Source organism: Eurosta solidaginis, chromosome X (genome assembly GCF_040869045.1).
Source record: "Eurosta solidaginis isolate ZX-2024a chromosome X, ASM4086904v1, whole genome shotgun sequence".
NCBI classification, from domain to species: Eukaryota; Metazoa; Arthropoda; class Insecta; order Diptera; family Tephritidae; genus Eurosta; species Eurosta solidaginis.
In genome coordinates this window covers 99,444,916-99,472,288 of record NC_090324.1, presented here as the reverse complement: position 1 = coordinate 99,472,288, position 27,373 = coordinate 99,444,916, and the positions used below count along the sequence as shown (strand labels likewise).

Sequence of the window (27,373 nt, the reverse complement as noted above, 5' to 3'; positions counted from 1 at the left end):
ACTTTAACTGAAAATATCTCTTCACAGATAAACAATTTTCAATTTCCGCTTTCGGATTCGTTGTCCAGATTCAAAAGTTTTTGAGTTAAAGAAAATTTTTTATTTTTTATAAAAATGTGAAAAAAAAATAAAGTTATTATGTCCGCTTATTTAATACGGAAGCAAACGCTCGCCTTTTTATATCACCCTCGAAAGTGTTGGCTTAAAGTATGTTACCCCAAGCAGATACTGTGTTGTCATTTGGTTATGATCTTGTTGGCAAACATAAAGAATGTGGACATACATAGAGATCAGGCATGCTTAACCAACGAACCGATATCATTTCGTTACGATAATTAACGTTAATAAACGAAACAAAGTCGTTTCGTTTATTAACGTTAAGAACGTCAAATTAACGAAATGATTTTGTTTCGTTTTCTGCCATATCAAAGCGAAATCAAATCGTTTATGTTGATTATTATTCAAACTATGCTAGCAAAGCTGATTGGTGGCGGAGTTATTAAAGGTGAACGCATTAGCCAAGCTGATTGCAATTTTTCTCATGAATTTTGACAGTACGAACATTTCTTAGAGTATTTTTTACATTACCACCAACGAATTACATAAACAAATTACATGGAGTTTGTGTGTATGTCCGCTCGCTGTTACCACCTAACGGCTTCACCACGGCTATAGCATTGTCAGCACAATTCAAACATAAAGTATCACGTTTTTGTTAACGTTTTTAACGTTAACGAATGCTTTTCGTTACGGTTAAAAACGAGATACAATTTATCTTAATAATTTCTTTGTCGATAATATTTCGAAGTTGTTACGTCGCTGGTATTGTGGATAAATCCACGCCGTTGAGTTGTTAGCGCGGCGCCATAACCTGCGCTTACGAAACAAACCCGCTCGTCAGCTGTCAGTGCATTTTCACCTGTTGTTCTCCGCTAACATCAACATCTTTCTTTTTCAACGAGCCTTTGGAAGCGAGCGGAAGTATTTCATTAAGCAACTAAAATTAACAGCATAATCAAATTGTATCAATAAATATCTTTGTAATCAAGTAGCTTATATTTGCATAGTTAAACACAAGTATTTTAGCGCTACACACACCCATAAACGTGTTGCTGAAAATATTGTTTAATTAGCATTGTCGCTAACATTTCTAAAATACTTGTTGGTTGATCAATACTTCGCTCGATAGCTCTTCATAAGCTTGCAGAACACAGGGATTTACAACTTTAAATCTCAGCTTTATAGACTGCATTGGGGACACTAATCACGCGGTGCGACCTAACCTCAACCTTTAGTTAAAGTACTAGGTGAAATGGCATTTAGTTTATCGAAGGTGAGCGGCATACCCTCTGATGGTATAGTCACCGACACAACTATCTTCACTACCAATTCCGTTATAACAGCCACGACTGGCGTTGCTATCTCTACCGGCGACACGGTTAGTACTACCGGGAGCGCGTCAATGGAGATGCTCGCGCCACCACCTGCGCTAACAACTACGGCTGGATTGGGAACTGTAACTAAGGCAAGTACAGTTATCGCATCAACCCCTCGTCAAGCTGGAGGTGTTTTTGCTGAAACCGAAACGTCACCACTTCGTACACGGTCAGGGATTTTACGAACGGAGAAACCACGTAAGCGCGCACGCATACCACGCACAAGTGCATCTATAATTGCTTCCATAGGCGAAGAAAGAACTCAGGTAACTTGGTGTCCTATGACGTATACCTCTGCATCGCACGGAACTGAAAATGCAGGTCCATCACTGAATATTTGTGGTGAGTTAAACAGTCTCAACATAAATAATCGAAACACTTCCCAACAAATATCTTATACGACGAATGCGTCGTCGGCCTTTGTATCGGCACCATATAGCATAGGGTCAAACAACACAAGATCCTCCATAGGTTTAGCTGGGTTTGGCTACGATCCAGTGTATACGTGGTCTCAATACCCATGGGCAGGTAGGGTTGGCGGGCCTAGCTCCACCATGCATGACAGCGGATTGTTTTCAGGTATGGGTCGACCTAATACTGCAGGTATTTTTTCAAATGCAGATGTGAATAGAAATTTAGCACCGCTCCACGGTACAACACCTTTAATGCCCCACGCGAATATTTTTGCAAACCCGACTAATGTAACAGGAAATCATTCGTTTCACCCCTCGTTGGCTGATATAACCCTCTCGTCCTCTCAGGTTGCTACGCGCCACGTTATGTCCAAAGATTTACCAACGTTCTCCGGTAACCCTGAAGAGTGGCCCGTGTTGTTGTTGTTGTTGTTGTTGTAGCAGTGCTTCGCCCCACCTAACAGACGCGACCGATCACAAATTGTCATCAATATCCTCTAACGGGAGTCCAAGGAAACTTGCTGTTTCAACAGGGGTGGACCATAGGGAAAGGGGTGTTAGAGGCGTTGGTTCCACATTACAATTAAAGAGATGGTTGGTGTCATGTGGGGACACATTGCAAGCGGGGCATACATTTTGTATGTCGGGGTTGATTCTGGATAGGTAAGAGTTTAACCTGTTACAGTATCCAGAACGAAGTTGAGCCAGAGTGACACGCGTTTCCCTGGGGAGTATGCGTTCCTCTTCCGCAAGTTTTGGATACTTTACTTTGAGTACTGGGTTCACCGGGCAATTCCCGGCATAAAGGTCCGACGCCTGTTTGTGGAGTTCACCAAGGACTTGCTTATGTTTTTTCGCTTCATACGGCTGTGTTCTCAGATGCCGTATTTCCTCAAAATGCTTACGGAGATGACTCCTTAAGCCCCTAGGCGGTGCTGGCTCGTCAATCAAATGTCTGTTGGGATGCCCAGGTTTCTGGGTATTCAACAGGAACTGTTTGGTCAGCATCTCGTTTCTTTCCCTGATGGGGAGTATTCTCGCCTCATTATGTAGATGGTGTTCTGGGGACATAAGAAGACAGCCCGTGGCAATTCTGAGGGCAGTATTTTGGCAGGCCTGTAGCTTCTTCCAGTGGGTAATTTTTAGGCTTGGCGACCATATGGGTGACGCGTAGCACGTAATCGGCTGGCTAATTGCTTTGTATGTAGTCATGAGCGTTTCTTTATCTTTTCCCCAGGTACTGCCAGCAAGGGATTTGAGGATTTTGTTACGGCTCTGAATTCTCGGAACAATTGCGGCTGCGTGCTCACCAAAATGTAGATCCTGATCAAACGTCACACCCAAGATTTTGGGGTGTAGGACAGTCGGCAGCGTAGAGCCATCGACGTGGATGTTCAAAATGGTCGACATTTGGGACGTCCATGTTGTAAATAAGGTCGCGGAAGATTTAGTCGGTGATAATGCCAGGTTTCGCGAGGCGAAAAAACTGGAGAGATCAGGGAGGTAGCCGTTTATTTTATTGCATAGCTCATCGATCTGTGGGCCTGGGCCTGTGGCCATTACTGTGCAGTCATCGGCGTAGGAAACGATTGTGACTCCTTCCGGTGGTGAAGGTAGCTTAGATATGTAGAAATTAAACAAAAGTGGGGATAGGACACCACCCTGTGGCACCCCTTGTTTAATGCTCCTTGGCTTTGATGTTTCGCTTCTAAATAGCACCGATGCCTGCCGACCACCCAGATAATTTGCGGTCCACCTTTTAAGACATGGGGGAAGGGTAGACCCTTCCAGGTCTTGCAGTAACGAGCCATGGTTGACCGTATCAAAAGCTTTTGATAGGTCTAGCGCTACGAGTACTGTTCTATGGTGGGGGTTTTGATTTAAACCGCAATTTATCTGGGCGCTGATGGCATTTAGCGCGGAGGTAGTGCTATGGAGTTTTCTGAAGCCATGCTGATGGGAGGCTAGTTGCAAATTTGCTTGGAAATAAGGGAGCAGAATGGCTTCGAGCGTCTTTGCTACTGGCGATAGGAGAGATATCGGACGATACGACTCTCCTATGTTAGCTGGTTTACCAGGCTTTAGTAGCGGGACCACCTTGGCCATTCTCCATTTCTCGGGTATGACAAAGGTGGAAAGAGACAGGTAGAAGACCTGCGCTAAATATTTGAAACCCTCTTTCCCTAGGCTTTTAAGCATCGGCATGGCTATGCCGTCTGGGCCCACTGCTTTGGATGGTTTAGCGCGACCAATGGCGTCCTCAACCTCTTTAGCGGTGATGGTGATTGGTGACGCGCTGAATTTGTGTTTATGTGCGTGTCTGTTGGCCCTCCGTCTAACTTTGTCGACCGTAGAATGCATTATATATTGTCGGCAGAAAGCGCTCGCGCATTTTTTCGCATCCGACAGCACTTTGTCGCCAAAGGCGATGGAAACTTTGTCTTTGTGCTTAGTCGGATTCGATAGGGACTTTACGGTGGACCAAAGTTTACCCACACCGGTAGAGAGGTTACAACCTCTTAGGTGCTCCTCCCATTTCGCCCGCTTGTGTTCATCCACAAGCAATCTGATGCGTTGGTTTATATCCCTTATTTGGGGGTCGCCTGGATCAAGCTGCCTTATAAGGTCACGTTCTCTCGCTAAGTTTGCGGCCTCCGCCGGGAAGTGGGGCCGGATTTCGGGAATTTTCCCGGCGGGAATGAAACGTGCCGAGGCGGATTCAATGACCTTGCGGAAGGCACGCTCCCCTTGGCGGGCATCAGTCGGGATAGGGAGGGCAGCAAAGAGGTTGTCTGTAAAGGATTTATATTCTTCCCACTTTCCTTTTTTAAAGTTTATGAAAGTGCGTTTTTCGGTGACGATGAAGTCGGCGGTACGCTCGAGCGAGACAAGTATAGGCAGGTGGTCGGATGCCAATGATACCATCGGCTGCCAGTTGACGCAGTTTACGAGTTCTGCGCTCACGATTGAGATATCTGGCGAACTGTGACAGCTTCCTACCATACGTGTGGGGGCGTCTCCGTTTATTGTGCAGAACTTCGTTTCTTCTATTTGATCCGCCAACATCTCGCCCCTACTGTCCGCCCGCAAATTTGAATGCCATAGATCATGATGGGCATTGAAGTCGCCTAAAATAATGCGATTGTTTCCAGTGAGTAAGGCTCTGATATTAGGGCGGTATCCACCGGGGCAACAGGTGGCAGGGGGATGTAGATGTTGATGATTTCTAGGTTTGCATCGCCTGACCGGACAGATAGGCCTTGACGTTCTAAGACGTTGTCCCTGCGGTCGATGCCAGGATCAAATATGTGATATTGCACAGAGTGGTGTATTATAAACGCGAGGCCGCCTCCATTTCCGCTCTCGCGATCTTTTCTGTGGACATTATACCAAGAGCAGGTCTGCAATGCAGATCGTGCTGTGAGTTTAGTCTCTTGAATCGCAGCAATGCGGATGTTGTGCCGCTTCATGAAATTGACTATCTCCGTAATCTTCCCAGTTAGTCCATTACAGTTTAACTGCAGAATTCTGAAGTGCATGAGGGGAGACGTCGCCACTCTGGGGGTAAGTGACGGGTGACTACGCCTGGGTTGAGGAAGGCCAGGACGCAATTGCTGTTGTGGCCCTGGGACTGGGCGTCCTTGGGCAAGCATTGGGGTACCCGGATGATTTGGGTTTGCGACCTGGCAACATGGCGCGATGAAACCCGTCGAGGGGTTGCCGTCGCGGAGACCAGAACATCTAGGAAAGTGGCACCACCCAAGGCAGGAGCTGCATTGGGCGGATGTCGCAAACATATATATTCTGTGCTGGCAAACGGTGCAAACGGAGGTAGGGACTAAGAGTCTGGTTCCCTGACCTACACGATTGCTGCCGGAAAAGAGGGGGGGAGAAGACGGGGGCAGGGGCTGTTGCTCAGCATTGCTTCCGACTCTACTACGAAGATTGTAGTTATGAGTGGTAGCAGCTGTTTGAGTTGTTGGCGCCGTAAGGCGCGAGCAGCAGCGGGTACTTGTTGTGGCTTGCTGAGCAGCGGGGCTGCTGGAAGGTAATGGGGGGCGCTTAGACGTAGACTACGAGGCGCCCTTGGGCATGAACAGCAAGGAGCCACAAAAGATTTATAAAAGTTACGTGGACGTCGGGTTTTGGGATCAAGCCCAGAACAACCTGTCCGATGCAACCATCCCTTACACGAGACACACTGAACAGAGTATGACCGTCCTAAAAAGATTCTTTTCCGGCAGATGCAGCAAAACCATTTCTCAGGACCGGGGTCAGGAGACGGACCCGGATTGGATTCGATACCTTCCCGGAGCAAGAGAATATGGAGCAGTCCTGCTGCAAGGAGCTGCTGGGAGGATGACAATTTGTGAGAGGGACGAAACAAATTAAATGGGGTTACACTGAAATGACAGTCCTTGGTCGGGAAAAATCCCGAGTCGCTCCGGTACATAGAACCGACTGCCTTGGGATGCCCGTGTTCATCACGAATTTTGAGCAGTCTACGGAAAGGTGTGGTTTCACCGATCAAGAGAACCTTATACGACTACAAAAGTGCCTCAAGGGCCCGGCACTTGAAGCCGTACGTGGAAAATTAATGATGCCGAGTACGATTTCTCTAGCTATTGAAACATTGAGAATGCTCTACGGGCGACCTGACGTTATACATCACACTTTGCAGCGAAAACTACAACAACATCCGAATGTAAAAATGGAAAAGATGGAAACTCTAATAAATTTTGCATTGGCAGTGCAAAATTACCGCGCAACCATGCAAGCGATCGGGCTGAGCGACTACTTGAACGATCCAATGCTAATAAATGAACTCTTAACGAAATTACCATGCGAGTTGAAACTAGATTGGGGTAGATATAGGTTGACGCACATGAGGGTAGACTTAAAGTTGTTCGATGAGTGGCTCTTTAATCTAGCAACGTGTGCTAGTAAGGTTACTCCAATTAGCAATGGGTCTGGTCAAACAGAAGTAAAGGCTGCTCACAGACGAGGCGAAAGATTAATGGTACACGATGTCGTCGATGCGAATAAGGGGGATAGGTGTCCTAAATGCGGCAAGGACCATCGTCTCTCCGATTGTGCTGATTTTCGAAACTTGAGCAGAGATGCAAGATGGCGGATGGTTCGCGATTCTAAATTGTGCATTTGTTGTTTTAGACGGCATTTCGTCCGTCGGTGCAACTCAAGTAAGCTATGTGGTATTGATGGTTGTAAAATGCGACATAACCCGTTGCTGCATGGTTCCACGCAAACTAATGCTAGGGCCTCGGAATCCAACCAAGGTACAAAGAACGACACTGTTATGTTTCATGGAAAGAATTCTCAAGCATTATTTCGGTACGTTCCGGTAACACTCTACAATAAAGAAAAGTCCATTGACACGTTTGCGTTTATAGACGAAGGGTCTGCTTGTACTCTGGTCGAACATGAAGTGACAGATGAACTTGGCATCGACGGACCAACAAAGGAGCTATGTTTGCAGTGGACAGGGGAAATTTTGCAGAGCGAAGCTGACTCGAAATGTGTATCCATCCAAATTTCCGCCCAAAGAAACGGTGCGAAACAATTTTGTTTACACGGCGTCCGTACGGTATCAAACCTGAACTTACCTGTTCAAACGCTTGAACTGTCTACAATAACTGCGCGTGGACATCTTAAGAATCTTCCGATCTCTCCATACAAAGCGGTGCGAGCACGAATCCTTATAGGCCTTGATAATTTAAAATTAGGTGCGCCTTTGGAGATACGGGAAGGCAAGGGAGACGATCTTATGGCAGCAAAGTGCAAGTTAGGATGGTCAGTGTACGGCCGAAAAGATGAAGCGGATACTTCCCTCTCCCGCGTAATGCACGCATGTAACGTTGACGATCGCCTCGAAGAACTCGTAAAGTCCCATTTCTCGCTTGAGGCCATAGGTACCCGTCCCCTTAAACCTTTGATGTCAAAGGAGAATGAACGTTGTCAGCTTATTATGAACTTGAAAACACGGTATCTGCCCGATGAGAAACGATGGGAAACTGGACTACTCTGGAAACACGACCACATCGAACTACCGAATTCTTTGCCGATGGCTTACCGTCGCCTTCGCTGTTTGGAAAATAAAATGGTCCGCGATCCGGATCTGGAATCTTTCCTCATCGATACAATTGGGGATTATGAACGAAAAGGCTACATTAGGAAGACGACACCTGAAGAAAATATAGCTAGCGGCAAATCGTGGTATATTCCCATATTTACTGTGACCAATGTAAACAAAAATTAAAGACGCCTAGTTTGGGATGCTGCTGCCGCAGTCAATAACGTGGCACTCAATTCCGTACTGTTGAAAGGACCGGATCTTTCTAATTCACTAATAGGCATTCTCATTAGGTTTCGGGAAAGGCCTATTGCCTTTTGTGATGATATTAGAGACATGTTCCACCAGATACGTTTGTGCGCGGATGACCAGGCTGCGCAAAAGTTCTTGTGGCGTGATGGCGATGCCATAAGGGATCCGGACACGTACGTCATGCAGGTCATGACCTTTGGTGCAAGCTGTTCCCCGTCGTTAGCGAATTTCGTCAAAGACAAAAACGCGTCACCTTTCCAAGATGAACATCCTGTAGCAGTTAAGGCCATTTTGGAGAACACATATGTGGATGACTGGCTGCAAAGCACGACTTCAGTGGATGAGATGATACGTCTGGCTACGAAGGTGAGAGATATTCACACCGACGGGGGATTCGAGATGCGTAACTGGATATCCAACTCCAAAGATGTCTTATTTGCATTAACGAGCCAATCGGTCCAGAGTATTAAAAATATCGACCAAGCAGACGCGAAGCACGAGAAGGTGCTTGGTATGTGGTGGTTCCCGAGTGACGACACCTTCTCATTTTTTAAAAACTTTCCGAAAGGCGTCCTAGACGAAAACATCACTCCCTCAAAACGGCAGATCTTAAGGGTAATAATGACAGTGTTTGACCCCTTGGGCCTCCTTGGGTTTTTTATGATTTACGCGAAAATCCTTATGCAGGAGGTATGGCGTTCCGGTGTCCAGTGGGACGAACTAGTCCATCGCGAAGAAGAAGAGAAATGGTTTCGTTGGGTTCGTAACTTGCGAAAAATCCCAGATATTCGCATTCCACGTTGTTTTCCGCTGGTTAGTTTTTCGGAGGAACTGGAATTGCACACCTTCGTGGATGCTAGCATTGATGCTTACGCTGCCGTAGTCTACCTGCGAGCAAAGCGAGGGCCAGATATCTCTTGGAGTCTAGTAGCGTCTAAAACAAGGGTCTCCCCTCTTAAACCGGTATCGATTCCAAGACTAGAATTAATGGGTGCAATATTGGGACTTCGCCTATGTCGGTTTATTTCAAATGAACTTTCAGTCGCAGTCAATCGCCGCTTATTCTGGTGTGACTCTAAAAATGTGTTATTCTGCATAAGGTCAGACGCAAGGAAGTTTCAACAATTTGTTGCAGTACGTGTGGGAGAGATATTAGAGGACTCCAAAGTTGACGAGTGGCGCTGGGTTCCATCAGTGGATAACGTCGCAGATGAAGGTACGAAATGGGGAAAAGATCCAGAATTTAGCAGCACAAATAGGTGGTTCACAGGGCCACCATTCCTACAAGAAACTGAAGATAAGTGGCCTGCAGCAAATCTCAACGAAAAATACGAGACGGAAATGATCTGTCATGTAGAGATGCAATCGTCGCAACAGTCACCATTGGGGATTTCGATGCCCGACCCCTCGCGGTTCTCTACCTGGGAAAGCTGTGCAGAGCCCAGCGTTGCATACTTCTCTTTCTCCAAAATATTTCACGGGTAGCAAATGTATCAAGTCATTTTAAGAACTTTATCGGAGCAGCTGATGTAGAAGCTGCTGAGTTCGCTATTATTCGGTGCTGTCAACAAGATGCATTTGGAAAGGAAATAAATTGTATCAAAGCCGGTAAGACAGTTCCACGCGAAAGCATCCTCTTTAAGTGCTCGCCATACATCGACGACTTAGGTCTGCTTAGAGTACGGGGTAGAATCGATATGGCAGAAAACGTTTCATTTGAAATAAAACGACCCTTAATCTTACCACGCCGCAGCCGCATAACGCAGCTCATCGTCGACCTTTATCATCGTCGATTCCACCATCATCACAATGAAATAGTGGTCAACGAAATGAGACAGCGTTATTTCATACCAGGCATGAGGGCAGTAGTTAGGGAAACGGCAAAATCATGCCAATGGTGTCGAATTCGGCACGCTGTTCCGAGACCGCCAGAAATGGGTGAACTTCCAAAAGAGAGGCTGGCGACATTCTCCAGGCCTTTCACGAACACAGGCATTGACTTTTTTGGGCCCTTCGAAGTAGCCGTTGGCAGACGCCGTGAGAAACGATGGGGAGTTCTCTTTACGTGCTTGACGATCCGCGCTGTCCACATCGAAATATCGTCTTCGCTTTCCACTGATTCATTCCTAATGGTTTTAAAGCAGTTTATGGCGCGACGTGGTACTCCCCACTGTATTTGGACGGATAATGGAACGAATTTCCGCGGAGCTAGCCGCGTTCTGGAAGAAGAAATTCAGCGCTTGTCGTGCGGTGATGTTGAACGCCGCTACCCAAAAATAAAGTGGAACTTTATACCACCCGTATCACCTCATATGGGTGGCTCATGGGAACGAATGGTTAGATCAGTCAAATCAATTTTAATGGATATTTTGAAAACAACAAGTTTGAGAGAGGAGTGCCTTCGGGCGACTTTAGCTGACGTGGAACATATTTTAAATTCTCGTCCGCTGACCTACCTGCCCCTTGACGCTCCGCAAATGGAGGCATTAACACCCAACCACTTCCTTTTAGGAAGTTCGAGTGGTATTCGCGTGGGTGATGAAACTAAAGGAAGCGGTCCTACACTCAACAAAATATTTCGTATCTCAAACCAGATAGCAGATCAATTCTGGAAGCGATGGATTCGCGAATGCTTACCCTGCTTGACAAGACGTGCAAAATGGTTCGAAAGGTCACCAGATCCCGTTGAACTTAACGACATCGTCCTTATAGTAGACGACAACACCAAACGGAATATTTGGCGAAAGGGCATAGTAGTCGACGTTCATAGGAGCAAAGATGGAGAGGTGCGCAGCGCAGTCGTGAGAAAAACCGATGGATTACTCACTCGTCCCGTCGTGAAGCTCGCCAAGCTGGACGTCAAGGAGTAAACCTCGCAACGTTTACGAAGTTTACGGAGGGGGGGATGTTACGTCGCTGGTATTGTCGATAAATCCACGCCGTTGAGTTGTTAGCGCGGCGCCATAACCTGCGCTTACGAAACAAACCCGCTCGTCAGCTGTCAGTGCATTTTCACCTGTTGTTCTCCGCTAACATCAACATCTTTCTTTTTCAACGAGCCTTTGGAAGCGAGCGGAAGTATTTCATTAAGCAACTAAAATTAACAGCATAATCAAATTGTATCAATAAATATCTTTGTAATCAAGTAGCTTATATTTGCATAGTTAAACACAAGTATTTTAGCGCTACACACACCCATAAACGTGTTGCTGAAAATATTGTTTAATTAGCATTGTCGCTAACAGAAGTGTTTCAACGGAAACGGTGGAACATTTTTGATAAACGATTAGCTTAACGTTAAGGTGCATCTCTGATAGAGATACTGTTTGTGAATTAATTTAGGTAATTCTATACAACAGCGTGACATTATAAATACACGTCCAAAAATATCGGGAGTTGTATCAAAATATTCGTCTTGGACCCAGAAACGCGAATACGAAAACCCAAATTTTGAGTCTGTAAAGAGATACTTGCAAAAGAAATTGCAACTTTTCGTGTGATTGTTGTAATATTGGTGTACACAGGAAATAATTTTGTGTACAAAGGGATTTTGAACTGATTTAATTCTGATTACATCCCATTGGGGGACCGGCCAGCGTCTTTTGATAGAAAACTCCTTATAGCCAATTAAGTATTTTTTGGAAAATATTTCGAATTTCGGAAACAGTAATGTGTAGTCAAAGCAAATAGTGTAAAGTTGCAAGGAAAGTAATTTTTTTGGATGATCCTTAAGGAATTTTAAATGTTAACATGCATCAAAAGAAAGGTAATCCAATTACTTTTCTTTTGATGGAAAATTCCATAGAGCCAATTAAATATTATTTGAAAAATATTGCGAACTTCGGATCAAATCAACTAAAAAATTGTGCGCGGTGGTGGTCGGCAAGCACAGCTGATGTGCTGCGTGAACTTGGCCGCAATGGCTGGGTGTTGCCAGACGGAGGGGGGCGGACTTAGTCCGAAAACTGGATCTTGTCTTCAACACCTGTGTAGCATTTTGAACACACACTACACGCCACCAATGAGTGAAAATTATTTCACAAATCAACAAAAAATAGTGATGAATCAATATCTATGTGGTATGCTTGAGTAAAAAAGCTGGCAATGAACTGCAAATTCGGTGGATATTTAGAAGCCTTTGTATTAGACAAATTAATCATGGATTTACCATAAAAGATTTTTGAACGATTATGCGAAGAAGATGAAAATCTGACCCTTGAAGTGGCTGTTAGGAAAGCACTAATAATGGAATCAAAAATATCCACAAAAATTCGTGATGCAGACCTGTCTAGCGTCAATTACGTAAAAAGAGGCGCAAGCAAATTAAGAAAAGGCGGTGACACAAATGGTAGCAGCGAAAGTGAACGGCGTAAGGGCAGCAGTGGCAATGAGAAACCACTAAAATGCAACAATAAAAGATCAAACGTCGGTAGAGGACAAAAAAGGGCATGCTCATATTGCGGCTGGCGGAACCATGACGCCAATCAATTCCAATATAGCAAATGTCATGCATGTGGAAAGTTAGGGCATTAACATCAATATTCCATTCTAAGTCAAATAAAACAATTAATTACGTATCAGATTTTGATGAAAGTACTCACACTGACTCTAACGATTACTTAAATATTTCTGTTTACAGCATAGCCGGCAGTGGTCCATGTGGTGTTTACTCATTACCAGTTGAAATAGATTGTGTGAAATTATGTGTTATTTGCGATACCGGGGCTCCACGTACTTTAGTTCCATTGGCTCTCTTCCAGAAATGACATAGCAAAAACGTACTAAGACCTTGTCAGACCCAATATGTTAATTACAGTGGAGATAAAATTGAATTATGTGGTGAGTACAATGCAGCAATTAAGTATCACGGCACCACAAAAAAGGTTGTAGTTGTAGTTACAAATGCAAAAAATCCACCGTTGCTTGGGCGAACATTTTTGCGAACTTTTAATTTCGAGTTGTGTCAAGTAAATTCAACAGGCATCGATCAAAATTTTTCTCTTATAACTGACCAAATAAAAAACGAATATTCCAATCACTTTAGTGATGGTTTAGGTCTTTATAGACTCAGCAAAATATCGTTATCAGTGTGTGAAAATGCGAAACCAATTTTTTTCAAGCCGTGTCCAGTGCCACTGGCGTGGAAAGACAAAGTACAGAAACAATTAAGAGATCTTATATCCAGAAATGTTGTAGAGCCCGTAGATAATTCGGAGTGGGGAACTCCCTTATTGCCTATTTTAAAACCAAATTGTGAACTACGTATATGCGGTGACTATAAAGTAAACATTAACAAATTTTTAACAGATTATAAATACCCGTTACCACGAAAAGACGAGATTTTTTCTGCATTACAGGTAGGTAAACTATTTACAAAATTAGATTTATCTAACGCATACAATCAGTTAGAATTAAATGAGGAGTCTCAGCCCTTATGTACGTGGAGCACACATATCGGTACCCTCAAAACGATACGTATGCCAAATTTATTCCAAATTTTTCATGCAAGGTATCACCTTTATATGAGCTGTTACAGAAGAATACGAAGTTTGTGTGGTCACGAAAGTGTCAAGAAGCATCCAATAATATAAAGAAAGATGTAACTACTGATCAACTTTTAGCGCATTCTAATCCCAGCCTACCTATTATTTTAACAACAGATGCATGTAGCAATGCTGTAGCCGGAGTTTTGTCTCATAAATTTCCAAACAATGAAATTAAACCGGTTGCTTTTGTTTCAAGAGCAGTATCGAAGAGTGAGAGAAACTACAGCACTCTCGAAAAAGAAGCGTTGGCAATAATTTTCTGTATTACAAAACTCAGACAATATCTTCTAGGTACTCATTATACCTTTCATGAACATGAAATGGTATATTAAATTTGGTCCGATGTTTGTAACGTTGACAAATATAGAAGATAGATTCACCATTAAGTATACCGAATTGACCAGGGCGACGAACTGAGTTGATATAGCCATGTCCGTCTGTCCGTCCGTTTGTCCGTCCGTCTGTCTGTTTGAACGCAAACTAGTCCCTCAAAATTTGAGATATATCAATGAAATTTGGCACAAGGATGTATTTTTGTATTATATTAGACATTTGTCGGATCCGGTAGGATCGGACCACTATAACATATATCTCCCATACAACCGATCGTTCAGATAAGACGATTTTGGTCCTTCCTGCCGCAATTTAGAAAGTATAAACGTGAAACTCGGTGATATATATTCTAATATATTATAGAAGATATCCTGAAAAAATCACTTTGACCGGAGCTATTTAAAGTTATATCCCATACAACCGATCGTTCAGATAGAAAGATTTTTGGCAATTTCTCCCTTAATTTTCAATATAAAAACGTTAAACTTGGTGATATTTATTCTAATGTGTCACAGAAGATTTCCTGAAAAAATCATTCCGATCGGAGCTATATATAATATATATCCCATACAACCGATCGTTCAGATAGAAATATTTTTAGCCATTTCTCCCTTAATTTCCAATATAAAAACGTGAAACTTGGTGATATATATTCTAATATATCATAGAAGATTTTCTGTAAAAATCATTTCAATCGGAGCTATATATAATATATATCCCATACAACCGATCGTTCCGATAAGGGGTTTTTTTTGCCATTTTTTCATATTTCTCTTAAAAATCGTTTAGGTATGTACATCTGTGCACTATATATTTCTTATCTTATACATCCCATTATTTGGAGATTACGAACGGGATAAGATTATTGTTCAGCCCCATTCATGAAAGGTATGAAGTCTTCGGCACAGCCGAAGATCGTCCCGTCCTTACTTGTTTTATTTTACGTACTGATCACAAACCACTATTATCAATATTAGGAGATAAGGGCTTGCCAGTCATGGCGGCAGCTCGTATGCAACGATGGGCGTTCATTCTTTCAGGTTTCAATTGAGGGGATGTGTGGAATAATCGTGTAAGTCGAGTTACACCGTTTTTCCATAAATCAACTAAATAAAAAGAACACGATTACATACACATACCATATTAATCTTAGAAAATAATAGTGATATTTAACAAAGATATTAGCTTAATTTATGGAAAAACGGTATAACTCTCTAATAAAATTTTGCAGTAGTGAAGCATCGAAATGGTATGAAAATATATTCAATGTCGTAGACCAGAAAGAACTAAAAAATAAAAGAATTGAAGTGGGTTCAAAAACGACTAAGCAGACAGAGAACTCCATTGTTAAAAATAGAAAAAGTTTAAAAATGATAAAAGTAGTAAACAAAAATTGATAAAAATAACAAACGGAAATAACAAATAGTTATAAGCACATCTAAATAATAGAATATAATGTTTTTAACAATGGTTATGAATGTATCTACTATTTTCATTAATAAAGTATCTCAATCAAAATATTTGATATTCGATCTATGGATATGGTATAACTCAAAAAAAAAAATTATCCATTTTATAATAAAATTATGTGTATAGAAAATTTGATACCTTTTCTTATCAAAGAATCATACTATCTAAAATCCTACTAATTAGGATTATTATAAATTTATTTTTACCTGCATTGTTAAGCTTTTTTCACTTTTCTCAAAAGGTTGATTCTTGAGTTATACCGTTATTCCACACATCCCCTCAATTATTTAATTGAATATGTAAAAGGTAGTTCGAACACAGCTGATAGCTTATCACGAATGCCACAACATGAGTACAATGAAAACCGCAAAGAGAATAGTTTCATAAACTTTGTGGAAGCAGAAAATTGCTTGAATTTCGATTATACAGTAATCGGCAAAGAGACAAGGCGAGATCCTGTGCTATCAAAATTGTGCTCGGCTATTCAAAATGGCACTGTAACAAATCTAAACGGAAATGAATTTCGACCATTTATAAGCAAAAATCTAGAACTTACGGTAGAGTATGGTTGTATACTATGGGGGTATAGGACAATCATACCACAAAAACTGACAAATAACATACTTTCTGAACTGCACAGGTCCCATTTAGGCATTATCAAAACCAAAGCACTGGCCAGATCTTACGTTTGGTGGCCAAACATCGATGCCAATATCGAAACACTAGCCGTGTTTTTTAACACGCGTATATCCGTTTACGCTTAAACTTTATATTGACTGCTAAGAGACAAACTATAAATACACCTCTGAAATTGCTGCGCATAAATTTTGTCCTACTAAATTTCAATACGCATTATACTCAGATGTAACTGAAATATGTGTCTTTGTTTCACCCTGTACACTAATTCTATGTATTATATGTGTGTCCACAATTCATCGCAACTGATTCAGCTATATGTTATACCCTATGGCCATCAGAGCGTTGCGTCTCCGCTTTTCGGTACACCCTGTTGCTGTAGCTAGTTGTTTTACCACAGCCGCTAGATGGGTCTCCTAAGCATTATCTAAGCGAAGATAGGCGTTTTTTAACACGCGCAAACGAAACGTATACGCGCGTGTTAAAAAACACGGCTACTAATAAAGAAATGTGTGCCGTGTCAGGAAGTGCAGCCTAGTCCTGAATCAAGTGCATTAATCCCTTGGAAACCGACAGAGACAGTTTGGAGCCGTATACATGTAGACTTTGCAGGACCCATCAAAAACTTTTATTTATTTGTTATAATTGATTCTAATTCCAAATGGGTAGAAATATTCTTAACCAAGGAAATAACGTCGAACTTTGCTATTAGCAAACTTAGAGAAACATTTTGTAGGTATGGGTTAGTCGACACATTGGTAAGCGATAATGGTCGACAGTTTACGCCTCACGATTTCAAAAACTTCATGAAAATAAACAATATAACGCACATTTTTACCGCACCAGGTCATCCTGCGACGAATGACCAAGCTGAAAATTTCGTTAAATCGGTAAAAAAAATGCATTTACGCTCATTTAAAAGACAACCATAATTCAAACTTAGAAGTGATCGTAAACAGATTTTTGTCTGATTATAGAAATACAAAGCACTGTACCACAGGCGAGTCACCTTCAAAAAAATCGTACTTTATGCGATTCAATTTTCTCAGACCACCTCTAACAAAAGAAAAGATTATTGAAAGTCAGATAAATTGCCTTATCACAAATTCTCAAGTAAATATTTTCTACATAGATTGTTATACTTTTAAACAACTTTTGGTATGATGGTACGATCTTAGGGGGAGCGTGATATGTAAAAAAATAAAAATAAATGTAAGGCGCGATAACCTCCGAAGAGATCTAAGGTCGAGCTTCTCTTCCAATTTGCGTCGTGCTCCTCTTCATTTTCCCTACAAATTGGCCGAACGGGACCTACATGTTTTATGCCGAATCCGAACGGCATCTGCAAGGTAGATGGGTTTTCACTGAGAGCTTTTCATGTCAGAAATACACCCGGAGCGCTTGCCAAACACTGCCGAAGGGCGACCCCGCTTAGAAAAATTTTCTTCTAATTTAAAAACCTTATTTCTAAAATTTTGATGTTGCTTTGCCCGGGGTGCGAACCCAGGGCATACGGTGTGGTAGGCGGAGCACGCTCCAATCACACCATGGTGGCCGCCATATATTTTGTATTTTGTATTTTGGCAACCCTGGCATCATCTTGTTTTATTACATTAACATAAGAACGCATATTTTGGTTTCTTGCTTAACACTGTCATACTAACATCTACATATGTATACATACTGGTGAATAAAATAAAATATATTACATTGCTAATTCAACATCAAGATCGTGAAGTTATTACAGTAAATATCTAAAATATGCATATATCTAAATTATTCATATTTCCTTAAAATGAATTTGTTTTATTTTTAAATTTAAAACCATAATTTCTTAATAAAAGCATAAAATTAAAAATTTTGGACATATTTTGAGCAGTTTTTGGTTATTTTGTGGGGTTTTTGCAATTTTTTAGGTATTTTCAATTCGCATTATAGGTTATTTGATCATCGGGCTGGCAACTCTGGAGTGCCTAAAAGTATGCAGCCTCTTTAAAATGACATTTTGAGAGCAGTTCAGCTATTCATTTTTGTTATGGCGGTTCTGAGTTAGTGCGACAGATATGGAAGATCACACGTACACGAAATATCCCCTTTCACCATGGATAATATCGGCACCTCGCCGAACAAAATTATCCAACTTATTATCCAATTTCTTATGTAGCGTCTGTATATGATTACCCAAATTTTTATCCACTCATTGTTAGCAGGGTACATTCAAGAACACAAGTGTATGTGTTACAAAATGTGCGAGATGAGAGAATTCGAACATTAAAAAAAGTAAGGAAGGCTAAGTTCGGGTGTAACTGAACATTACATACTCAGCTGACAGCTTTGGAGACAAAATTGTCTTTTTCATGGATACATACAAACGGTAATACTAAAAATAAACGCCCTAATATATAGTGAATCTTGAATGTGTTTGTACAATATGGGTATCAAATGAAAGGTGTTAATGAGCATTAAGGGGAGTAGATCTTATTTCTATAGGTGAAAGCCTTTTCGGTGGACCAGGGATGACTCTATAATGTGTTTGTACGATGTGGGTATCAAATTAAAGGTATTAATGAGGGTTTTAAAAGGGAGTGACCCTTAGTTGTATATGTGAATGCGTTTTCGAGATATCGAACAAAATGTGGACCAGGTTAACACGGAACATCATTTTTATAATTTACTAGAAGACCCGGCAGACGTTGTCCTGCCCTAAATTTGGCCTATCTGCAAACATTTTAATAAGCTTTTTTCCGTCTGAGTCTGCCCTCCCCCTCTCTTCACTTTTTCTCAATCCTTTTATTCACTCCTCCCTCCGTCTTCTTCGCTTCATCTATCTCCATCTTCGTCTTATTCCATCTGTTTCTAATTCTCCTTCTCCCTTTTCTCTTCTCTCAATTTCTTCTCATTATTCTGCATCCCTTATTGCCTCTCCCAGAGGGTGGTATGAATTTTATTCCAGTTCCAGTCCCACTCCGAGTCTCAGTCCCAGTCCTAGTCCAAATTGCAGTCCCAGTCCGTCTCTGGATAATATATTACTCTGTACTAAAGCACTCATCAACAGAACTTTTTCATTTTTTTCTACTTAATATGCTAGGTGTCACACCCATTTTACAAAATTTTCTCTAAAGTTATATTTTGCGCCAAAAAACCAATACAATCACCATGTGGCAATACTTTTTTGTATTTGGTATAGAATTATGGCATTTTTTTAATTTTTCGAAATTTTCGATATCGAAAAAGTAGGCGTGGCCATAGTCGGATTTCGCCCATTTTTAATACCAAGATAAAGTGAGTTCAGATAAGTACGTGAACTAAGTTTAGTAAAGATATATCAATTTTTGCTCAAGTTATCGTGTTAACGGCCGAGCGGAAGGACAGACGGTCGACTGTGTATAAAGACTGGGCGTGGCTTCAACCGATTTCGCCCTTTTTCACAGAAAAGCGTTATCGTCCTAGAATCTTAGCCCCTACCAAATTTCACAAGGATTGGTAAATTTTTGTTCGACTTATGGCATTAAAAGTGTTCTAGATAAATTAAATGAAAAAGGGCGGAGCCACGCCCATTTTGAAATTTTCTTTTATTATTGTATTTTGTTCCACCATATGATTACTGGAGTTGAATGTTGACATAATTTATTCATACACTGTAAAGATATTCAATTTTTTGTTAAAATTTGTCTTAAAAATTTTTTTCTAAAGTTCGTCATCTGATTTTGCTAATTTTGACTGAAAACATATATAGTTATAGGAGTGACGTTCCTGCCAAATTTCATCATGATATCTTCAAGGAATGCCAAATTACAGCTTGCAAAACTTTTGAAGGTCGGTGCCAACCCACCTACCAAGTTTCATAGCTTTATCCGTCTTTGGTAATGAATTATCGCACTTTTCGGGCTTTTCCAAATTTACCATATCGAAAAAGTGGTCATGGTTATAGGCCGATTTCGTTCATTTTAAATAGCGATCTCAGATGGGTGCCCAGGAACTTGCATACCAAGTTTCATTAATATAACTCAAAATTTTACTTAAGTTATCGTGTTTATGGTCGGACGGACGGACGGGCATGGCTAAATGAATTTCTTTGTTCGCCCAGATCATTTTGATATATCTACCTCGATTAGTTTATGCCGTTACGGGGTACCGTTATGTGAACAAAATTAATATACTCTCTCTGCTCAGCTGAGTATAATGAAGTATGTGGATATATGTATGTTGCAAATATAAATGACACAAAGTTGCATTCGTAAGACAACAAATTATTAATTAGGGTAATCACTATACATCGGAAATATAAGCCGTGTTTTTTATAAGCCTATACGTTTACGTTTGCGCGTAAAAAAATTCTTATCCTAGCTTAGATAATGCTTAGGAGACCCATCTAGCGGCAGTGGTTAAATAACTAGCTACAGAACAGGGTGTACCTAAAATCGGAGACACAAACCTCTGGTGGCCATAAAGTATAACATATAGCTGAAGCAGTTCCGATGAATAGTGGACACGCACCATTTTAAGAGGTGATACATAGAATTAGTGTAGAGGTGAAACATAGACACATATTTCAGTTACATCTGAGTATTATGCGTATTGAAATTTAGTAGTACAATTTTTATGCGCAGCAATGCTTATCCTCTCTTAGATAATGCTTAGGAGACCCATCTAGCGGCAGTGGTTAAATAACTAGCTACAGAACAGGTTGTACCTAAAACCGGAGACACAAACCTCTGGTGGCAATAATGTTTAACATATAGCAGAATCAGTTGCGATGAATATTGGACACGCACCATTTTAAGAGGTGATACATAGAATTAGTGTAGAGGTGAAACATAGACACATATTTCAGTTACATCTGAGTATAATGCGTATTGAAATTTAGTAGTACAAATTTTATGCGCAGCAATTTTAGAGGTGTATTTAAAGTTTGACGCTTAGCAGTCCATAAAAAGTTTAAGGGTAAATGTTTATAGATGTAAAAAAACACAGCTATAATTTGTTAATAATAATGTGTTATTGCATCAACAACTTTTATCAACCTAGAATGTAGCAACAAGCTGACGTAGCGTAACCAACATAATTTTTTTTTTTTAACTCTTATTATAATACTGTGTACTTCATAGTTCTTTTCATAAATTAGAAACAAAATAAATTAAAATAGTATTCACTAAATCGCGTTATCTTTGTAGTATTAATAGTCGTACATCATTATTGCTAATATTTACTCTCTGGTGAAATAGTAGCTCACTCCATATTTGCGGTCTAACAGTAACTTACTTCGTTTTCTTCAAAGTTATCAGAGCCCAACAAAGAACGATGCCTAACAAATGGCTTCCTGAAATGTATTACAGTGCTACTTACCTCATCATTGATGATAAGTGATGGCCGTCGTCCCATTTCGGGCGGAACCAACGATCCACGGCGACTTGCAGGTTCAGGAGCAAGCGAAGGACGTTTTTCTCTTACGACTTCTATCTTTGGCGGTTCGCCCGGCTGTGGTGGTTGTATTTTAGGTACCATTTGTTTTCCATCCTAAAAAAATATTAGCTTTATTAAAAAAGACCATAGTGAAGATATGCGGTCGCACTGCCAATCTCGTATTTTTCGCTAAATTTAAAGTGTCCGGCCGAGAAATTACTTCGCCCGGCATTTCTTTAAAATCAAAATGGATATTGTATTATTTTTTGTAGTTTTAGAATTATTTTATATAGTAAGAAAAGAGTTGACTGTTCGAATTCCAACATTTTTATACTCAGTTGAGCAGAGCTCACAGAGTATATTAACTTTGATTGGATAACGGTTGGTTGTACAGGTATTAGGAATCGAGATAGATATAGACTTCCATATATCAAAATCATCAGTATCGAAAAAAAATTTGATTGAGCCATGTCCGTCCGCCCGTCAACACGATAATTTTAGTAAAAAGCCACGCCCAGTTTTTATACACAGTCGACAGTCTGTCCTTCCGCTCGGCCGTTAACACGATAACTTGAACAAAAATCGATATATCTTTACTAAACTCAGTTCACGTACTTATCTGAACTCACTTTGTATTGGTATAAAAAATGACCGAAATCCGACTATGACCACGCCCAATTTTTCGACACCGAAAATTACGAAAAATAAAAAAAATGCCATAATTCTATACCAAATACGAAAAAAGGGATGAAACATGGTAATTGGATTGGTTTATTGACGCAAAATATAACTTTAGAAAAAACTTTGTAAAATGGGTGTGACACCTACCATATTAAGTAGAAGAAAATGAAAAAGTTCTGCATGGCGAAATCAAAAGCCCTTGGAATCTTGGCAGGAATAGTGTTCGTGGTATTACATATATAAATAAATTAGCGGTACCATGCAGATGATGGTGTGGGTCACCCTGGTCCACATTTTGTTAAAACTACCACCACTCCCTTTTAAAACCCTCATTAATACTTTTAATTTGATACCTATATCGTATAAACACATTATAGAGTCACCCCTGGTCCGCCTTTATGGCGATATCTCGAAAAGGCGTCCACCTATAGAACTAAAGCCCACTCCCATTTAAAATACTCATTAACACCTTTCATTTGATACCCACATCGTACAAACAAATTCTAAAGTCACCCCTGGTCCACCTTTATGGCGATATCTCGAAAAGGCGTCCACCTATAGAACTAAGGCCCACTTCCTTTTAAAATACTCATTAACACCTTTCATTTGATACCCACATCGTACAAACAAATTCTAAAGTCACCCCTGGTCCACCTTTATGGCGATATCTCGAAAAGGCGTCCACCTATAGAACTAAGGCCCACTTCCTTTTAAAATACTCATTAACACATTTCATTTGATACCCATATCGTACAAACAAATTCTAGAGTCAGCCCTGGTCCACCTTTATGGCGATATCCCTTAAGGGCGTCCACCTATAGAACTATGGCCCACTCCCTCTTAAAATACTCTTTCATACCTTCCATTTGATACACATGTCATACAAACACATTCCAGGGTTACCCAAGGTTCATTTTCCTACATGGTGATTTTCCCTTATTTTGTCTCCATAGCTCTCAACTGAGTATGTAATGTTCGGTTACACCCGAACTTAGCCTTCCTTACTTTTTTTTTTTTTTTTGTTAATTGGGCGATTCACTAGAGTCCCGTATTCGTTGTTAAGGTGGGCCTAAGTTCTATAGGTGGACGTCTTTTCGAGATATCGCCATAAAGGTGGACCAGGGGTGACTCTAGAATTTATTTTGTACGATATGGGTATCAAATAAAAGGTATTAATGAGTATTTTAAAAGAGCGTGGGCCTAAGTTCTATAGATGTACGCCTTTTCGAGATATCGCCATAAAGATGGACCAGGGGTGACTCTAGAATTTGTTTGTACGATATGAGTATCAAATGAAAGGTGTTAATGAGTATTTTAAGAGGGCGTGGCCCTTAGTTTTATATGTGGACGCCTTTTCGAGATATCGCCATAAACGTGGACCAGGGGTGACTATAGAATTTGTTTGTACTATATGGGTATCAAATGAAAGATGTTAATGAGTATTTTAAAAGGGAGTGGGCCTAAGTTCTATAGGTGGACGCATTTCGGAATATCGTTATAAAAGTGGACCTGGGTTGACTCTAGAATGCGTTTGTACAATATGGGTGTCAAACGAAAAGTGTAATAAGTGTTTTAAAAGGGAGTGGGCCTTTGTTCTATGGGTGGAAGCCTTTTCGGGATATCGCCATAAACGTGGACCAGGGGTGACTCTAGAATGCGTTTGTACAATATGGGTATCAAATGAAAGGTGTTAATGAGTATTTTAAAAGGAAGTGGGCCTTAGTTCTATAGGTGGACGCCTTTTCGAGATATCGCCATAAAGGTGGACCAGGGGTTACTCTAGAATTTGTTTGTACGATATGGGTATCAAATGAAAGGTGTTAATGAGTATTTTAAAAGGGAGTGGGCATTAGTTCTATAGGATGATGCCTTTTCGAGATATCGCCATAAAGGTGGGCCAGGGGTGACTCTAGAATTTTTTGTACGATATGGGTATCAAATGAAAGGTGTTAATGAGTATTTTAAAAAGGCTTGGGCCTTAGTTCTATAGGTGGACGCCTTTTCGATATATCGACATAAAGTTGGACCAGGGGTGACTCTAGAATTTGTTTGTACGATATGGGTATCAAATGAAAGGTGTTAATGAGTATTTTAAAAAGGAGTGGGCCTTAGTTCTATATGTGGATGCCTTTTCGAGATATCGCCATAAACGTGGACCAGGGGTGACTATAGAATTTGTTTGTACTATATGGGTATCAAATGAAAGATGTTAATGAGTATTTTAAAAGGGAGTGGGCCTAAGTTCTATAGGTGGACGCATTTCGGAATATCGTTATAAAAGTGGACCTGGGTTGACTCTAGAATGCGTTTGTACAATATGGGTGTCAAACGAAAAGTGTAATAAGTGTTTTAAAAGGGAGTGGGCCTTTGTTCTATGGGTGGAAGCCTTTTCGGGATATCGCCATAAATGTGGACCAGGGGTGACTCTAGAATGCGTTTGTACAATATGGGTATCAAATGAAAGGTGTTAATGAGTATTTTAAAAGGAAGTGGGCCTTAGTTCTATAGGTGGACGCCTTTTCGAGATATCGCCATAAAGGTGGACCAGGGGTTACTCTAGAATTTGTTTGTACGATATGGGTATCAAATGAAAGGTGTTAATGAGTATTTTAAAAGGGCGTGGGCCTTAGTTCTATAGGTGGACGCCTTTTCGATATATCGACATAAAGGTGGACCAGGGGTGACTCTAGAATTTTTGTGTACGATATGGGTATCAAATGAAAGGTGTTAATGAGTATTTTAAAAGGGTGTGGGCCTTAGTTCTATAGGTGGACGCCTTTTCGAGATATCGCCATAAAGGTGGACCAGGGGTGACTCTAGAATTTGTTTGTACGATATGGGTATCAAATGAAAGGTGCTAATGAGTATTTTAAAAGGGCGTGGGCCTTAGTTCTATAAGTGGACGCCTTTTCGAGATATCGACATAAAGGTGGACCAGGGGTGACTCTAGAATTTGTTTATGCGATATGGGTATCAAATGAAAGGTGTTAATGAGTATTTTAAAAGGGAGTGGGCATTAGTTCTATAGGATGATGCCTTTTCGAGATATCGCCATAAAGGTGGGCCAGGGGTGACTCTAGAATTTTTTGTACGATATGGGTATCAAATGAAAGGTGTTAATGAGTATTTTAAAAAGGCTTGGGCCTTAGTTCTATAGGTGGACGCCTTTTCGATATATCGACATAAAGGTGGACCAGGGGTGACTCTAGAATTTGTTTGTACGATATGGGTATCAAATGAAAGGTGTTAATGAGTATTTTAAAAAGGAGTGGGCCTTAGTTCTATATGTGGATGCCTTTTCGAGATATCGCCATAAACGTGGACCAGGGGTGACTCTAGAATGTGTTTGTACGATATGGGTATCAAATTAAAGGTATTAATGAGGGTTTTAAAAGGGAGTGGCCCTTAGTTGTATATGTGAAGGCGTTTTCGAGATATCTACCAAAATGTGGACCAGGGTGATCCAGAACATCATCTGTCGGGTACCGCTAATTTATTTATATATGTGATACCACGTACAGTATTCCTCCCAAGATTCCAAGGGCTTTTGATTTCGCCCTGCAAAACTTTTTCATTTTCTTCTACTTAATATGGTAGGTGTCACACCCATTTTACCAAGTTTTTTTCTAAAGTTATATTTTGCATCAATAGACCAATAAAATTACCATGCTTCATTCCTTTTTTTGTATTTGGTATATAATTATGGCATTTTTTCATTTTTCGTAATTTTCGATATCGAAAAAGTGGGCGTGGTCATAGTCGCATTTCGGCCATTTTTTACACCAATACAAAGTGAGTTCAGATAAGTACGTGAACTGAGTTTAGTAAAGATATATCGATTTTTGCTCAAGTTATCGTGTTAACGGTCGAGCGGAAGGACAGACGATCGACTGTGTATAAAAACTGGGCGTGGCTTCAACCGATTTCGCCCTTTTTCACAGAAAACAGTTATCGTCCCAGGAGCTAAGCCTATACCAAATTTCACAAGCATTGGTTAATTTTTGTTCGACTTATGGCATTAAAAGCATCCTAGACAAATTAAAGAAAAAGGGCGGAGCCACGCCCATTTTGAAATTTTCTTTTATTTTTGTATTTTGTTGCACCATATCATTACTGGAGTTGAATGTTGGCATAATTTACTTATATGTTGTAAAGATATTAACTTTTCTTTTAAAATTTGAATTTAAAAAAAAATTTTTTTAAAAAGTGGGTGTGGTCGTTCTTCGATTTTGCTAATTTTTATTAAGCAGACATAAAGTAATAAGAGTAACGTTCCTGCCAAATTTCATCATGATATCTTCAACGACTGCCAAATTACAGCTTGCAAAACTTTTAAATTATCTTCATTTAAAAGTGGGCGGTGCCACGCCCATTGTCCAAAATTTTACCAGGTTTCTATTCTGCGTCATAAGCTCAACTCACCTACCAAGTTTCATCGCTTAATGCGTATCTGGTAATGAATTATCGCACTTTTTCAATTTTTCGAAATTTTCGACATCGAAAAAGTGGGCGTGGTTATTGTCCGATATCGTTCATTTTAAATAGCGATCTGAAATGAGTGCCCAGGAACCTACATACCAAATTTCATCAAAATTTACCAAGTTATCGTGTTAACGGACAGACGGACGGACGGACGGACGGACGGACATGGCTCAATCGAATTTTTTGTCGATACTGATGATTTTGATATATGGAAGTCTATATCCTTCTCGATTCCTTTATACCTGTACAACCAACCGTTATGCAATCAAAGTTAATATACTCTGTGAGCTCTGCTCAACTGAGTATAAAAATATATAAGTAAGTACATGTTAGAAAATAGTATTACATATAGAATTTTGTTTGCCTTGGCTGTACGTGTTGTTTTTTCTTCTTTTTGTTTTGAAATTTCATTTTCTTGAGTTTATATTGGAAAATATATATATTAGAAAATAGGTTTTTTTTTTGTTTTTTTTTTTCAATTAGAGCGACTATATAAAATAGAGTTTTTGGTTAACTCCGTTAATAGAAAATTTGTGTACTGCCTTCTTGGCTGTTTATAAAAGGTATACGGTTGGTTGTACAGGTATAAAGGAATCGAGATAGATATAGACTTCCGTATATCAAAATCAT

The 27,373-nt window shown here is 40.4% G+C and overlaps 1 protein-coding gene across 10 annotated transcripts in view; it reads right to left on the bottom strand.

Annotated features, from left to right (window-relative positions):
- bt (projectin protein bent) overlaps positions 1–27,373 on the bottom strand; it is a 3,328,983-nt gene that overhangs the window by 1,506,442 nt on the left and 1,795,168 nt on the right. For all 10 annotated transcript variants that reach the window (XM_067757812.1, XM_067757814.1, XM_067757820.1 and 7 more), the window contains one exon: positions 21,524–21,694. In XM_067757812.1, the coding sequence (XP_067613913.1) occupies positions 21,524–21,694 (171 nt within the window). The remainder of the gene's footprint in view (positions 1–21,523; positions 21,695–27,373) is intronic.